Source organism: Prionailurus viverrinus, chromosome B4, assembly GCF_022837055.1.
Source record: "Prionailurus viverrinus isolate Anna chromosome B4, UM_Priviv_1.0, whole genome shotgun sequence".
Lineage (NCBI taxonomy): Eukaryota > Metazoa > Chordata > Mammalia > Carnivora > Felidae > Prionailurus > Prionailurus viverrinus.
The window spans coordinates 64396826-64415384 of record NC_062567.1 but is presented as its reverse complement, the minus strand read 5'-3'; the positions used below and the strand labels follow the sequence as shown (position 1 = coordinate 64415384).

The 18559-nt window shown below is 35.8% G+C and overlaps 1 protein-coding gene across 1 annotated transcript in view; it reads right to left on the bottom strand.

Moving 5' to 3' along the window:
• Nucleotides 1-18559, bottom strand: part of CB4H12orf40 (chromosome B4 C12orf40 homolog) — an 88410-nt gene that overhangs the window by 14579 nt on the left and 55272 nt on the right. Inside the window, exons 8-11 of the mRNA XM_047867286.1 lie at nt 17136-17653; nt 16768-16837; nt 15180-15240; nt 730-790 (exon numbers count right to left, since the gene is read on the bottom strand). Of these exons, the coding sequence (XP_047723242.1) occupies nt 730-790; nt 15180-15240; nt 16768-16837; nt 17136-17653 (710 nt within the window). The remainder of the gene's footprint in view (nt 1-729; nt 791-15179; nt 15241-16767; nt 16838-17135; nt 17654-18559) is intronic.

Genomic DNA, 18559 nt, shown 5'->3' with positions numbered 1-18559 from the left:
GAAAACATTCTGCATTACCTGGATGAGGTGAAGATGTTCATACCATACAACTACTCAGTTCTGCTTGTAAAACTATATCACAGAGGAATTTATATACACGTGTCAGAAGAAATGTCAAGAATTGCCAAAGCAACACTGTTTATCATATCAAAATATTCAAGACAACCTAAATAATCACAGCCAGAGGATGTATAAATAAGCTGTGGTACATTCCCAAAATAGTAGTAAACAATATAGTAGTAAACAAATAATGAAATGTACCAGAGTCAAAAGTATCAAAGTGAACAAACCTCAAAATACATTAGTGGGTGAACAACAACATCACAAAAATATGTAGAGTTGGCCTCAATTTGTAAAAAGTTCAAAACTAAGCAATGGAAAAGTCTATGTGTGATATCACAAAAAATAAATTCAGGATAATAGTTACCTCTAGGGGGCAGGATAGGAAATGCAATTGAGAAGACCTTCAAAAGTTCTGATTATACATTTCTTAAGCTACAAAGTACATATACGGGTATCAGTTTCATTATTCACTAAACTGTACATATATATTATATATACTCATGTATAATATATATAATAAAAATAAGTGTAATACTAGTATATTATAACATATCTATGAAATATTTGGTGGCATAAATCTGAAAAAAAAAATTTAAAACTTGAACTAACATTTAAATGACAATCAGTTATTTTAAAGAATAAAATTCACTTGATAGTTATACTTACAGATTTTCTTAGATGTTGGCCTGTCTTTTAAAGAACAAGTTCCTCCTTCTTCCATCGGAATCTAGAAGAAAAACAATATTTTAACAACTCCCAAGTATAAACAGTAATACCCCCTCATATCTCCCTCTTAATCCCACCAATTCATCTTACAGTACTTTTACTTCACATTAATTCAACAAATATTATTTTAATACTACAAAGAAAAATTTGCCTGTGATGAATAATAAAGTAAACAAAATTTAATAGGTTTTGAAACAGTAAGCAACAGAATAGACACTTGCTAAGAAACTTATGACAAGTCTTGAAGTAATCATAGTAAATGCAGTTCAAAAGAGACAAATATACAAATGTAATTTGGAGATTTATTGTTATTCTCTAAATTTCTTAAGTTGGCTATCAATTTATTTATTTTCAGGTTTCTTAAATAATAAAGGCCCTCAGAAGTATATATTTTTGTATAGAACAAACCAGTGATTTTGATTTTCATCAATTTCTATGTAATTTCTTATTTTCACTTTTTTTCTTTTAGTCTTTTTCTCACTAAAAACCAGAATGTTTCTTAATTTCCAAGAAAGTACGGGAGGTTAAGCATCTTCTGTTGTTGTTTTTGTTGTTGATTTCTAACTTAATGAATTATTAGAAAATGTGACTATGAATCTCTCCTTAGATAAATCTCTTAAACTTTCTTTATGGCTCACTACATGAATTATATTTGCAAGTGTATCATGGACTTACAAAAAAATATACATTCTCTGATGGTAGGATAAAGTGTTTTAAGTAAGATAAAGGAAATTGGATAAAGGAGAAAGCTGCTTACCAAATTGTTTCCCTCTTCTCTTAGGCACAGAGCTAGAGTACATTTCCTAGCCTCCTCTGAAGTCTGTTTGGACATGTGATTTGAATTCTGGTCATAAGCAAAAGTGGTATATGCCACTGCTACCCCTCACCCATAAAAATTTTCCCTAAAACCTCCCACTTCTCTTTCCCTTCTGCCATCTGATGTGAACATACATTTATAAACATGGAAACCGCCAGTTAATGACAGCAAAGTCCCCACCAGCTCAGGTTCCTGAATAACTTTATGCAGTAGAGCCTTTTCTCTAATCCCACTACTCAATCATTTAGAAAGTATTATATGTTCAACTCTTAAATAGCACGCAAGCCCCAGACTTGCACCACACACAAGCTGAGAAAGTTATATATACACCAAGGCAAGCACATAATACCAATACCCACCTCAGATCTGTTTATAGAGGATAAATGACAGAAAAGATCATTCCAAAGAGAAAAAAAAACTAAATTGTTCAAAGAATTTCCCCCCATAATCCAGGCGAGCAAGACTTCACAATGCCTGCCAAGCTGGATTTCATAATTGGTATGGATCAGTAACTCAGTATTGCCTCTTCTTCTGTTTTAGAATGGATTTTCTATTGCATTTATACTGTCTTTACTCTGACACTATATATTTTATGTATATCTTCTGCTATCTTTTTATTTTCAAAATTTGGTTATATTCTACATGTTTCTCTCTCCAATTTAATATTCTTTGAATCTTGATTTTTAAGAAATCAGCTTCTTGGGGCACCTGGATGGCTCAGTTGGTTAAGCATTTTTTCCCCACTTCATCAGGTTTCCTGGTGTGACATGGCAAATTCTGTGAATTCTGAAGTTCTTCCATGCGTCTCCATCTCTCTAGTAATAACCTTCCTATTTTTAACAGTCATATTTAAACCTTACTCCTTTATTTAAAAAAAAATTATTATGTGTATTTATTTTGAGAGAGAGACAGACAGAGTGCGAGTGGGGGAGGGGCAGAGAGAGAGGGAGACACAGAATCTGAAGCAAGGCTCCAGGCTCTGAGCTATCAGCACAGAGCCCTGACATGGGGCTAGAACCCATGAGTGTGAGATCATGACCTGAGTCAAAGTTGGACATTCAACCGACTGAGCCACTCAAACACCCCAAACCTTACTCCTTTAGAATTGGTACTAGTTCAAGGTGGCAATGGAGAAGGATGCTTAACTCACCTCCTCCCACAAACACACCAAATCTACAGCTACATACAGAACAATTTCCTCTGAAAAAAACCCCAAAAACTAGTTAAAAGACTCCTTCACAATGGGGGAATGTGAAAAAATCCACATGGAAACAAGTTGTGGGGTCCTGGCTGACTCAGTCACCCATGCTGGGTGGACACAGTATTAAAACAAACAAACAAACAAACAAAAAACTTAAAAAAAAAAGTTGGAGAGGCTGAGGCACAATTTCACCACAAATCCTGTCATGGGCTGATAGCAACCCACAATTCAGAGGGAACCCACAACTCTAAAATTCTCCCTGAAGAGAAAGTGCTTTGAACCCTACAACTAATACCTTACCTTTTAAGACCTGCACCTGACAGACAACAACAATAAAACATCAAGTTCTATATGCCAATGGGACTTGTGTCTATGAGAATAACAAGGCTATGGAAAACTGAGCAACAGTTCTTAAGGGGCTCACACAGGCTCCCTGTAGCTACAACTCAGGGTCTAGAAATGAGGCAGCCCACTGAAATTCCCAAGTGTTTTGCAAAAGAAGCCTATGATCATTATATCTTCAGCCTGGGGATTCTAATTAAACTCACATTAAAGGACCAACTTTAATCCCTTCCAGAGACATCAGAGACTGGGTGCTATCTTTGTGCTCACCCTCCGACCCACTCCAGGTAACTAGTATCTCCCAATAAGGAGACCGTGCACATGTCTGGTGCCCTGGGTTTTGTGGCTGCTGCCCAGGGGACACCCTTGATTACTTAGCTCTGGCAGGCAACAGGTTCCAGGCTCAGACCTTGCATTTGTAGGTCCCATAGGACTGTAACAAACAGAAAAAGAGTTCTGAAACAGCTACCCCGGCAGGGGACAGGAGTGAGAGAAAGCAGAATGAAATGCAACCCCAATCTTTCTATGAAACAGGCTTATCTAATTATCTTAAATCTTCAGCCTGAGGGGCAGGATTTTAAGTAACACACATTTACAGGCCTACTGAAATATTCTCCCAAGACTGCAGAGCCCAGCAGGAACCACCTTCACACTCTCCTTCTGCCATTTTCCAGGCTGCAGGTACTGCCGGAAAACAATGCCAATGCACACATAGAGCCCCAGTTTTTGCAGCTGCTGCCCAGGGGACGTCCTTTGATCATCAGCTCTGGTAACCCCCAGAGCTCTCGTAGGTCCCACAGTACTGTAACAAAGAGTTCTTAACCAGCTACCTATCCAGGGACTAATGATGAGGCAGACCAAAACACCTATTCTTTCTGTGGAAGAGGCCTATTAGCTTATATTAACACCTGTAACAAGGGGCAAGCTTGTAATTAAACACACATCTAGGGGCTGCCTGCAATCATCTCCAGATAGCATAGAGGCCAGCAGGTACCATCTTCACACTCTCCCTCTGCCATGCCCCACATTGCTGGTGTCACCAAGAAAGGAACTTGTATAAACACCAGAATCCTGGCTTTTGTGGCTGCTGCCCAGAGGACACATCCTTTGATAGGCTGGCTCTGCTGGAGAACAGGGTTTAGGTTCACAGATCCAACAGGAATACAGCAAATAGAGAAACACTTCCTAACTGGCTATCACATCAGGACTCAGAGCAGAGGGAACAGATGCTCACCTCCAAGTCTTACCATCAAAGAGGTAAACTTGCATACTTTAAAAAATCCCACCTGAGGGTGTGGCTTCCAATCAAACAATCTGGTTACTGACTGAGATCCTTCCCAGTGGGACACTGGCAGGTTTTGGCATACACTCAACTACTGGGAGCTACTAAAAATAAAGCAGACTACTTGGAAAATCACAAAGGTTTGAGAGACAACAAAGAGATAGGGCAAGATTGAAACAGATTTTATTTTGCACTCAAGGCCCTACCTTCGAGACTAGAAGTGTCTGTTTTATCTAACACACAGAAACCAACAAAGTCAAAGCATTTGAAGACACAGAACAGCATGTTAAGAAAAACCCATGTTTCAGAAAAACCCATCAGTGAAATGAAGATAAGTGATTTATCTGGTAAGAGTTCAAAATGACAGTCATAAAAATGCTCTCCCTGAGGTCAGAAGCACAATGCAAGAACTAAGAATTTCAACAAAGGAATAGAAAATATAAGGAATTACCAAACAGAAATCACAGAGCTAAGGAATACAATAACTGAAAAATGTAATAAAAGGAATAGAAAATTTGATGAAGCCAAAGAATAAGGAATTCAAAGACAGGTCAGTGGAATTTATCAAATCAGAGGAGCAACAATAAAAAGGAATTAAAAAAGTGTAAATAGTGTAAGGGATTTGGGGACAATATAAAATAAACCAATATTTATATAATAGGAGCTCCAAAAGAAAAATAAGGACACAGGGACAGAAAACTTATTTGAAGAAATTATGGCCATCAACTTCCTTAACTTGGGGAATGAAACAGACATCCAGAGCCAGGAAGAACTTGGAGTTCCAAATAAGCTGAACCCAAAGAGACCCACATCAAGATACATAATTAAGTGATCAAAGATAAAGACAAGAAGAGAATTTTAAAAGCAGCAAAAGAAAAACAACTTGTTACATACAGGAAAACCCCATAAAACCATCATCAGACTTTTCAGGAGAAACTCTGCAGGCCAGAAGGGAGAGGCACAATATATTCAAAGAAAAAAACTATCAACCAAGAATATTCTACCCAGTAAAGGTGTCCTTCAGCATAGAAGGAGAGATAAGCAAAAGCTAAAGGAGTTCATCTCTACTAGACTTGGCTTTATAAAAAATGTTAAAGGGATTTCCTTAAGCTGAAATAAAAGTTATCAATTAATAACAGGAAAACATATGAAGGTATAAATTTTACCAGTAAAGGTAAAAATATATTAAATTTCAAAAAATATTGTAAAGGCTAATATTGAAAAGTTAATAAAGCTAGTATGAAAGTTAAAGACAAAAGTAGTAAAAACAACAACTACAATAATTTGTTAATAAATACATAAGATGAAAATAAGTTGTGACATCAAAAACATAAAATTTTGGGGGGTTAGTAAAACTGTAGAGCTTAAAGATGCATTTGAACTTAAGTTTTTATCAGCTTAAAATGGACCATTTTCAGAAGTTGTTTTATATAACCCTCATGGTAACCACAAAGCAAAAGCCTATAGTAAATAAACAAGACATGAAAAGAAAAGAAACTAAGCATAACACAATAGAAAAATTATTAAATTACAAAGGAAAAGAGTAAGAGAAGAAACAAAGGACTTATAAACCAACCAAACATGAGTAAAATGGCAATAAACCCATGTCTATCAATAATGACAAATATAAATGGACTAAATTTCTCCAATCAAAACAGACAGTGACCAAATGGATTAAAAAAAAAAAAAAAAGACCCATGTATATGCTGCCTTTCAGAGACTCATTTCACACATAAGGACACACACACATACTGAAAGTGAAATGATGGAAAAAAGACATTTTATGAAAATGGAAACCAAAAGAAAACTGGAATAGATACACATATATCAGACAAAATAGACTTTAAAACAAGACTATTGTAAGAGGCAAAGAGGGCCATAGTAAATGAAACAGGGTGAATCCAAGAAGAAAATACAACTTTTGAAAATATGTATGTACCCAACATAGAAGTAGCTAAATATATAATTGTAGGGGACTTTAATACCCCATGTTCATCAATTGACAGATCCTCAAGACAGAAAATTAATAAGGAGACACTGGCCTTAAATGACACTTTACATCAGATGTACTAAACAGACATATACAAAGCTTTTCATCCAAAAACAATAGTGTACACATTATTTTCAAGCACATACTAAATATTTTCCATGACAGACTGTATATTAGGCCACACAACAAATCTTATTAAGTTTACTAAGACTGAAACCACATCAAGCATGTTTTGAAACCGTAATGATATGAAAATTTACAAGGAGGAAACTGGGAAATTGACAAATACATGGAGATTAGACAACATGCTCCTAAACAACCAACGAATGAAAAAATATTTTAAAAAATTTTAAATATCTTGACACAAATAAAAATGGAAATACAAAATAACAAAACTTTTAGGATGCAGCAAAAACAGATCTAAGTGGGAAGTTTGTGGTGATAAACACCGACCTTAAGAAACAAGAAAGATCTCAAGCAACCTAACTTTATATCTCAGGGAACTAACAAACTAAACCTACAGTTAGTAGAAGAAAATAAATAACAAAGATCAGAGTAGAAATAAATGAATTAGAAACTTGGGGCGCCTGGGTGGTGCAGTCGGTTAAGCGGCCGACTTCAGCCAGGTCACGATCTCGCGGTCCGGGAGTTCGAGCCCCGCGTCAGGCTCTGGGCTGATGGCTCAGAGCCTGGAGCCTGTTTCTGATTCTGTGTCTCCCTCTCTCTCTGCCCCTCCCCCGTTCATGCTTTGTCTCTCTCTGTCCCAAAAATAAATAAACGTTGAAAAAAAAAATTATAAAAAAAGAAACTAAAAAGACAATACAAAAGATTAATGAAACTGAGAGTTGGTTGTTTGAAAAGATAAAAAAAAAAAAAAAAAAAAAAATGATGAACTGTTCAGCCAGACTCAACAGGGGAAAAAAGAGAAAGGACTCAAAATAAGAAATTAGGGAGATGTTATAACTGATACCAGAGAAACACAAAAAATCATAAGAGACTACTACAAACAATGATAAATCAACAAATTGAATGACCCAGAAGAAATTAATAAAATTCCTAAAACATGCAACCTACCAAAATTGATTCATTAAGAAATCGAAAATATGAATAGCACCAGTTACTAGTAAAGAGAATGAATCAGTAATCAAAAACTCCCCAATAAGCAAAAGTCCTGGACTAATGACTTCACTGGTGAATTCTATCAAACTAACAAACATTTAAAAAATTACTACTAATCCTTCTTAAAAATCTTCAAAAAAAAAAAAATAGAGAAATGAACACTTCCAAACTCATTGTATGAGTATTACCTGATACCAAAAACAGAAAAGAACACAAGTAAAGAAATTACAGCACAATATCCCTAATGCAACATATATTTAAAAATCCTGAAAAATATTAGCAAACTGAATTTAACAATACATTAAAAGGATTATACACAATGATCAAGTGAGATTCATTCCAGGAATGTAAAGATGGTTCAACACTGAAGTACAAAAATCATATGATCATTTCAAAAGATGCAGAAAAAGTATTTGTCAATATTTGACACTCATTCATGATTAAAACTCACAACAAATGAGTATAGAAGGAACACACCTCAACAGAATAAAAGGCATATATGTTAAACCTGTAGCTAACATCCTACTCAACAGTGCTTAAGTTTTTCCTCCATGTTCAGGAACAACACAAGGATGTCTACACTCACCACTTTTATTCAACACTAAAAGTCCTAGTTAGAGCAATCAGGCAAGAAAAAGAAATAAAATGCATACAAAACAGAAAAGAACAATTAAAATTATCTTCGTTTGCAGATAAAAGGATACTACATATAGAACACACTAAACATTCCACCAAGAAACTGTTAGAAATAATAAATTTAGTAAAGTTGCAGGATACATAACATATAAAATCAACTTCATTTCTATACACTAATAATGAACTATCAGAATGAGAAATTAAAGAAACGATCCCATTTACAACTGCATCAAAAAGGATAACATACCTAAAAATTTATTTAATCACAGAGGTGAAAGATCTGTACACAGAAAACTGTAAGACATTGGTGAACAGAAGACACACTAAAAAAAAGAAAGAAAAGACACAAAGAAATGGAAAGATAATCCATGTTCACGATTGCAAGAATTTATCTTGTTAAAATGCCCATACTACCCAAAGCAGATCCAATGCAACCTCTACCAAAATTCCAAGGTACTTTTCATAGAAGTAGAACAAATAATTCTTAAACTTGTATGGAACCACAAAAGACCCTAAATAACCAAAGCTTGAGGAAAAGAACAAAGCTAGAAGCACCACACTTCCTAATTTCAAACACTATTAAAAAGCTATGGTAATCAACACAGTATGGTACTGGCATAAAATAGGCATAGACCAAGAGAACATAAGAGAAATCAGAGAAGTAAATACATATATAATGGCCAACTAATTTACAACAAAGGAGCCAAGAATGTACTGTAGGGAAAAGACAGTCGCTTCAATAAATGGTGCTGGAAAACTGGATAGCTAAATACAAAAGAATGAAAATGGACTCCTATATTACACCATACACAAAAATTAACTCAAAATGGAATAAAGACTTGAACATAAGGCCTGAAACCATAAAGTTGCTAGAAGAAAACCTAGGAGATAAGTTCCTTGACAGTGATCTTGGCAATGATTTTTTGGATTTGACACCAAAAACAAAGGTAATTAAAGCAAAACTAAACAAGTGAGGCTACATCAAACTAAAAAAAAAAAAAACTTCTGCACAGCAAAGGAAACCAAAAACAAAATGAAAAGGCAACCTACAGAATGGAAGAAAATATTTGTAAACCATTTATCTAACAAGGGGTTAATATCCAAAATATGTAAATAACTCCTAAATCTCAAAGCAAAAAACAATCTAATTAAACAATAGGCAGAGGAACTGAACAGACTTTTTTCCAAAGATGACCTACAGATGGCCAACAGGTACATGAAAAGGGTGCTCAATACCATCAATCATCAAGAAAATGCAAATCAAAACCACAATGAGACAGCACCTCACACTTGTTAAAATGGCTAATACCAAAAAAACAAGAACTAACAAGTATTGGCAAGGATGTGGAGAAAAGGAAGCCTTGTGTACTGTTGGTGGGAATGTAGATTAGTCAGCTGCTATGTCAGACAGTATAGAGCATCCTCAAAAAAGAAAAACAGAACTACCATGGGATCCAGCAAATCCACTTCTAGTAATTTTTCTAAAGGAAATGTAAACACTAACTCAAAGTGATTGTCCTCACTCCCTTGCTCATTGCCATTATTTACCATAGCTAAGACATGCAAATGAACTAAGTGTCCATAGATGTTTGAATGGATAAAGAAGATGTGGTATACATATGCAAAGGAGTATTATTCAGCCATATTAAAGAAGAAAATCCTGCCATTTGCAACAGGGATGGAACTTGAGGGTATCATGAAAAATGAAATAAGTTAGAGAAAAACTAATACCATATGGTCTCACTTATAACGTGCAATGTGAAAAAAAATTAAAATACAAACTCAAAGAGAGGGGCCTGGGGTTGCTCATCAAGTATCTGACTCTTGATCTCAGCTCAGGTCTTGATCTCAGGGTTATGAGTTCAAGCCCCATGTTGGTCTCCACACTGAGCATGGAGCCTACTTAAAAAACAAAATAAAGTATAGATTCAGAGAACAGACTGGTGGTTTCAGAGGTGGGACTGGGTATGGGCAAAAAGGATGGATGAAGGCTATCAAAAGATAATTTCCACTTATAAAATAAATAGGCCCTGGGGATGTAATGTACAACCTGTGATTATAATTAGTAAAACAATATAGTACATTTAAAAGTTGCTAAGACATCTTAAAAATTCTCATAAGAAAAAACAATTTTTTAAAAAATGTTTATTTTGGAGAGAGAGGGCTGGAGGGGCAGAGAGAGAGAGAGGGAGGCAGAGAATCTGAAACAGGCACTGCACTGTTAGTGCAGACTCTGATGCGGGGCTTGGACTCATGAACTGTGAGATCATGACCTGTGCTGAAGCCAGAAGTTTAACCAACTGAACCACCCTGGTGCCCCAGAAAAAACAAAATTTTTACTGTGGTATGGTAATGGATGTTAACTAGACTTATTTTGGTGATCATTTCACATTTTATACATCAAATCATGATGTATACCTGAAACTAACAAATCATTATATGTAATTAAACCTTAATTTAAAAATTATTTTTATACTCCTCCAAGACCCTGTTCTCTCCTATTCCCTTCCACATCCAACAAAAGGATCTTGGGAACACCACTTCTTCCCCATTCCCTACAATCTGCCATCCAAGATGGATTTTTGTTTGCTTCTCTGTCTTAATTCTGCCTCAGTAGGAACTAACTGTTTTGATTTTACCCAGCCAGTGGGAAGGCACAGCCCTGCCTTTCTTCTGCGCCTACTCCTTCCTTCTTCCTTTCCTGTGCTGACTCCTGCCTTGGTCGCTCTTGTAGAATTTAAGATTTTAGCCAAAGTTTCACTACACCTTTAGCCCTGTCCATGAGTCACAAATTATAAGCCCCATGTCTAGTCTACCCAAAGACCTCCTCAGAGTACTTGATTCCCTGCAGGCTCTACCCTAATGGGCTTATTTTCTTTTCCAACTTGCTCTAGCCACATTTAAGCTGTCATAGATATAGTCAAAAAGAGGTTTTTTGTTTTTTTTAAGTATTTTAACCTGCTGATAATTCCTTCTTTGAGTGAATATATATTATTCTTTTTTTAATGTTTATTTATTTTGAGAGAGAAATACAGAGAGAGAGAGGGAGAGAGAGACACACACACAAAACCTGCAGCAGGTTCCAGGCTCTGAGCTGTCAGCACAGAGCCCAGCGCAGGGCTCGAACCCACGAACTGTGGGATCATGACCCGAGCCGAAGCCGGATACTCATCTGACTGAGACACCCAGGTGCCCCACAATTACTTCATTCTTATTTAATAATCTAAAATGAGTTTTTCAGGTCAGCAATTTTCTTCCAACTAGTGATTTAGAAACTCAGTCCCTCCCATCTTGTGGCTGCAAACATCCCTTAGGGCTTCACTACCATGTAGCTATCACATGAGGGGTAACATGGAGAAAGAATCCCCACCTTTTACAGTGCATGAAAATGATGCACATCACTGCTGATACCATTCTGTTTTGAGATCTTGCCACATGGCCAAATTTAGTTGAATGGAAGATTAGAAAATGTGCTCCTTGGGGCTTCTGGGTGGCTCAGTTGGCTAAGCATCTGACTTTGGCTCATATGATCTCACAGTCTGTGGGTTCGAGCCCCATGTCAGGCACTGTACTGACAGCTCAGAGCCTGGAGCCTGCTTCAGATTCTGTCTCCCCTCTCTCTCTGCCTCTCCCTTGTTCATGCTCTCTCTAAAAAATAAACAAACATTAAAAAAAATTAAAGAAAATGTGTTCCTTGACCGGGTAGCCCTCTCACAGTAACAGGTCTATTCTGTAAAAGAGGGCACATAAAATTTGATGGAGAGTTAACCTTTTCTGCAACCATCTCCCATGTTTTCAGTCTTGGTGGCATCATCCCATCAACCTTTACCCAAATCATAAATACAGGACTTCAGTTTTTCCCTTTTCACTTAACTAATCACCAAGCTCTACCAAAACTAGACCTTCTAAATCTTTGTGATAGCTCTTGTTTCCATCCTCACTGCCACTCCTCAACTTTTTAATACTCTGATGTTTGTAATATTCCTCTGCTAAAAATTTTTAGTGGCTGTTTGATGATAGGGAATTAAATTGTTATACGTCCTACAAAGTCTTTTATGACCTGGCCCTTTATAATGCCCAGCGTTATCTCCTGCCATTCCTCCACCTTTTAATTTATGCTACAGTAGAAGCAATAACAGTAAGTAGAATGAAACAACTTACTTACAGTTTCTTTTTTTTATTTTTAACGTTTATTCATTTTTTGAGAGACAGAGACACAGCGTGAGTGGGAGAGGGGCAGAGAAAGAGACACAGAATCCAAAGCAGGCTCCAGGCTCTGAACTGTCAGCACAGAGCCTGACACGGGGCTGGAACTCACAGACTGTGAGATCATGACCTGGGCCAAAGTCAGATGCTTAACTGACTGAGCCACCCAGGCACCCCCTTACTTACAGTTTCTACAACAACCTATATTCCCTCACCTCTTAGTTTCTATCTGAATTGTTTCTTCTTCATAGGATAAAGGCAGTTTGTCCATTTGGTAAACTTACACCCAAATCAAAAATGTTCTCCTCTATCACATCTTCCTCTGACTGACCATGAAACTTAGAACTGTCATCTTTAGTTTTTATTATTGAAGTATAACTGACATAAAAGATTATATTAGTTGTAGGTGTATAACACACTGATTTGACAATCCTATATATTACTCAATGTTCACCATAAGTGTAGTTACCAACTATCATCATACATTATTACAATATGATTGACTACACTCCCTATACTGTACTTTTCATCCTGTGACTTATTTATTTTATAAGTGGAAGGTTTTACCTCTTAATCCTCTTCACCTATTTTGCCGATCCCTCATTAGCCCCCCCACTGGCAAACACCAGTTTGTTTCCTATATTTAAAAGTCCAGGTTTTTTGTTCATTTTTTTTATTCCACATATAAGTGAAATAATATGGTATGTCTTTCTCTGATTTATTTCACTTAGCATAATAATACTCTCTAGGTCCATTCAAGTCACAGATGGCAAGATCTCATTCTTTTTTGTGGCTGAGTAATATTCCACTGTGTGTCCACACACACACACACACACACACACACACACACACACACACACCACAATTTCTTATTCATTCATCTACTGATGGACATTTGGGTTGTTTCCAAATCTTGGCTACAATAAACAATGGGGTGCATATATCTTTTCAAATTAGTGTTTTTGGTTTCTTTGGATAAATAACCCAGTAATAGAATTACCGGACTGTACAGAGTTTTTATTTTTAATTGTTTAAGTAACTTCCATACAGTTTTCCATAGCAGCTCCACCAATTTACATTCCTACCAACACTGCAAGAGGGGTTTCCTTTTCTCCACATCCTCGCCAACACTTGTTATTTCTTATCTTTTTGATACTGGCCATTCTGACTGGTGTGAAATCACATCTCATTGTGGTTCTGTTTTGCATTTCCCTAATGATTAATGATATTGAGCATCTTTTCATGTGTTTGTTAGGTATCTGTTTGTCTACTCTGGAGAAATGTCTGTTTAGGTCCTCTGCTCATTTTTAAATCAGATTGTTTACTTTCCTGGTGTTAAGCTGTACGAGTTCTTTATATATTTTGGATAATAACCCCTTATTGGATATACCACTTACAACTATCTTCTCCCATTAAGAAGGTTGCATTTTTGTTTTGTCAGTAGTTTCTTTTGCTGTACAAAAGCCTTTTATTTGGGTGTATTTTGGTTCATTTTTCCTTTTGTTTCCCTTGCCTAAGGAAACAAAACCAGAAATATGTTCCTAAGGTCAAGAAGAACAAAGCTGAAGGTACCACAATCCCAGATTTCAAGATATACTACAAAGCTACAGGACTCAAAACAGTATGGTACTGGCACAAAAACAGACACATAGATCAATGGAATAAGATAGAGAGCCCAGAAATAAACCCACATCTATATGGTCAATTAATGTACAATAAAGGAGGAAAGAATAACAATGGGGGAAAGTCTTTTCAATAAACCAGATAGCTACATGCCAAAGAAGAAAACTGGGCCACTTTATGTATACCATACATAAAAGTGAATTCAAAATGGATTAAAGATCTAAATGTGAGAACTGAAACCATAAAACTCCTTTAAAAAACTTAGAAGAAGTGTCTTTTACTAAGTTTCTACAAACCTTTGTAATTGGAGCAATGTATCTAAATGTACTAGGTTCTTTTTCTCTGTTTCAGGCTAGCTACCATAGCTTCCCTAAGATATGTTCCATGCCCTTTCCTCTCTGTACCTTTCAGTGTCTGGTGCATAAAAGAATGTAAGCTTCAGAAAACAAAAACTTTTTTTCACCACTGTTGCAACAGTGTCTAGCATATATAAATTCTCAATAAACTCTATTATATGAATACATATTATGTATTCAATGCATATTCATCAAAGAGAAAAAGAGAAAACAATTAGTATATGTGAAAATATAGAGTCAGGTAAGAGTCTGAATCCTGGTTTGAGTGTGTTACCTTGAACAAGTTCTTTAATCTCTCTGAACTTGAGTCTCTTTTGCATTGAAGACCTTACAAGATCAGGCTCTTGGAGATTAGATGTACATAAAGCTCCTAGCACAAAGCCTGGACTGTTGAAACAATCACACACCCTTATTACCAGCAGTGGTTATAACTTACATAACCAGTGCTTATAGATCTTTCAGTATTCTTAAACATATAACTATGCTGACCATAGGATACTGAAACCTGATGTTTCCATCTTGGAAAAAATTTTATAGGACTTATAAGAAGAATTTTTTAAGTATCTAGATTGGTTTATCTTAAAGCATGTTACACCTTTTAAAAAGGTGGTAATTTTACGTCTAAATCTAAGCTATAATTTCCCCAAAGTGAAAAAAAAAAATAAAACAAAGAAAAAGTATTAACCTAAAAAGAAATTTTTTGATAAAAACTAACTTTAAATCAAACTTTAAACCAAAGTAAACTGCCAACCAGTATTATTATATTATGACATAATACAACTGACTTAATTGGAAAAATAATGTAAGATGTACTTTACCTCACCAAATCCCAAGTCCCATGATGGATTAGAATGCAATCCTTCCGAAGAGATATTACCCCTAAGGATCATAAATAAGATGCTTTTAAAGCGTGCTTTAATCCTACTGAAAACCCTTGTTCTAAATTATTGTTCCCAATGTTGGTTTCAACGTTTATTTATTTTTGGGACAGAGAGAGAGAGAGCATGAACGGGGGAGGGGCAGAGAGAGAGGGAGACACAGAATCAGAAACAGGCTCCAGGCTCTGAGCCATCAGCCCAGAGCCCGACGCGGGGCTCGAACTCACGGACCGCGAGATCGTGACCTGGCTGAAGTCGGACGCTTAACCGACTGCGCCACCCAGGCGCCCCCCCAATGTTGGTTTCAGATCAGAATTACAAGAGAAGCTTTTCAAAAAACAGATTCATAAGCTCCAACCTAAAGAGCTTATTTATTATATGTGGATCAAACTTGGCATTTTTAATTCAAAAAAATCGCCCCTTCAAGTTATGTGGAACTTTAGCCAGATTTGAGGACCATGTTCTAAATCACTTTCATAAAGTACATTCAAAAATTCAAGGCCTACAATGTTTTTTATTCACACGTTTCTGAAAATTTGAGTATCTGTCAACAAAGTAGCTACTTTGGGGGTGCCTGGGTGGCGCAGTCGGTTAAGCGTCCGACTTCAGCCAGGTCACGATTTTGCTGTCTGGGAGTTCGAGCCCCGTGTCCGGCTCTGGGCTGATGGCTCAGGGCCTGGAGCCTGTTTCCGATTCTGTGTCTCCCTCTCTCTCTGCCCCTCCCCCGTTCATGCTCTGTCTCTCTCTGTCCCAAAAATAAATAAACGTTGAAAAAAAAAAACAAAAACAAAAACAAAAAACAACAAAGTAGCTACTTTGTTGATTTTATTAAGTTGTGAATCTACATTTTAATTAATTTGTTGTGTCAATCCCAAAAAAATAGCATTTATGTACTCTTTTTATAAACACATTTTAAATATTTCCATAAGAAATACTTTCAGAATAAAAATATATTCTAGTTCATGATTTTCAATGACCAAAATCTGACTACATCATAATCACTACAAAAAAAGTTTGGGCTCTTCTGAAACTAGAACTTTTGTTTAATTACCTATAATAACAGCCTCATAAACTGTTGATATGCTTGCTTATGCTATTAAGATTTGAATTCTATCACTCTCTTGTTCTGATTTTATACTAACCAAGCAATCTTCCCATAAAGAACTGCCAAAAGTTGGAAAATATGCTCACCATGCAAGGGTGAATAGAGAAGTGACTCTTCTATTTCTTACTATAAATTAATAAACTGACACTACGGTGGGTATATAAGTTTCTTATACACATAAGTCAGTTTTCCCAAATCTAATTAATACTATCATTCCAGATATTTTTGCACTGCAAATATGAGCACGATACTCTCAAGTGGGGTGGTATTACCAAGATTCTGGTAAGTGGTAAGTCTTCCTTGAGGCTGGACTACCCACTCTCAGACAGCTATTCACCTACCTCATTTTGCATCAGGTCAAACCTTCAACATGCATTATACTAGATGCTGATTTGTATTCCCTGGATTTACCTAAAAACTTACATATAATTCACCGGATGTTTCTGGATTTCATTCTGTGGTGTCTTCTCTTGGCAATCACTTTCAAATTTTCCTTTAAAAATAAAAATATGCACTGAACCAAAACCTTAACATAGACCATCTCTGTTTTTTTAATTTAAAGCTTATGACCCATACAGAGGGGAATTACTGATACAAAAAGTCATATAATACAACGCTATTTTTAATTTCATAAGGCTTCCTAAACACACACACACACAGACACACACACACACACACACACACACACACACACACGAGGGCACGTGTGCGCGCGCGCACACACACATACACCTAAAACTGAAAACAAAAAAAAAACCCAATAAATTATGTTTTTCGTGTATGACACTCACCTTTATTTTCAGAGCTGGCTATACAACAATCCTTCTTAAAAGTATTTCTTTCATTATTGTTGTACTCCTTCTGATACTTCTTGTTTGGCTGACACCTCTCTGGATAATGTGTTTCATTAAAAGTCGAACAACCAAAAGTCAACTCTGGATCTGTAAAAATACTTCTAATGCATTGACCAGCTGAATGATTTTTATCAGAACTTGTGTTTGCGCAATTATCTCCCATACTGTCATAACCACACTTGTCAAAGGTTTTCTTTATCCTCTGTTGATCTGTGTTTAATAAATTGATCACATTTTCACTAATAAAAGAGTTACAATTCTCTGATATAAGGCTGGCTGTTGGCTGGTTCATGTCTTCAAGAAAATTTGAAACCTCTCTTCTATTTTCTTTCCAAATAGGTTGTACTGATTGTTTTTCAGTAATAAAGACTGTTTGTCTTTGCTCATTCATGCTTCCACAATCTTCACCCATAACTCTAACAGGTCTTCCAGTAAGGAAATTCCTATTTCTTGGACTTTGGGATACATAAAAACATATTTAGAAAGAAAAAAAATAGGGCATTTTCATTTTGAAGCACTTAAATTCTTAGAGAACATATCAAGTAGCTACTAACAATTACCTTGACTATGTTTTAATTTTTTTTAATTAAAAAAATATTGCTTTGGGTGGGAGTTTGTCTAATGTATTCTTCTAGTGCTTTAGTAAGTATAAAATTAATCTACAATTAGTTCAGTATTTCAACATGACAAATTAGTATGGGTTCAATTTACTATTTTATTAACAAAATATGCCCAACCTATATATAGTTTGTTTTCTGTAACAAGATCTAGTGAATAACCTAGACACTGTGTGTAGCTGCTGCTTCATTTAACCAGGGAAAGACATTTAAAGACTGTACAGAGAAAAGTTATCCTGTGTTAAAACATAAAATCAAATAATCATGGGAATATTAGAACAGGTTTTTTTCAACCTAACAATTCTAAAGTTCTCAAGGCAGAAAAACATATACAAGTGCGTATATAAGTAATCTAAGATATAAGATAAATTAGATGAAAAGGTAAGACTAGATAACTTTTAAGTTCCTTCTAATGAGGAAATAATAATTCTAATATGTCCAATTTGTATCAGATCAAAACTATCATAGAACACAATTAGAAATCAAGATATTCTGGATTTTGTTGCCATTGACTATCAACAAATTTACCTGGGATTGAGTTGTTCCAAAGATTGGAGGTAACAAAGAAATTTAGAAAAGATATATAGACCACCAAAACTCTGATTTCCATTTTTTAAGTTATTTATTAAATACTTAATGAGCATGTACGTCTGCTGTGTTTCCAGACACTATGCCATGTGTTGTGGGCAGAGAGATAAAAGAGTTAAGTTTACTTTTAAGCAGAGAGCGATGTTTTACCCATGT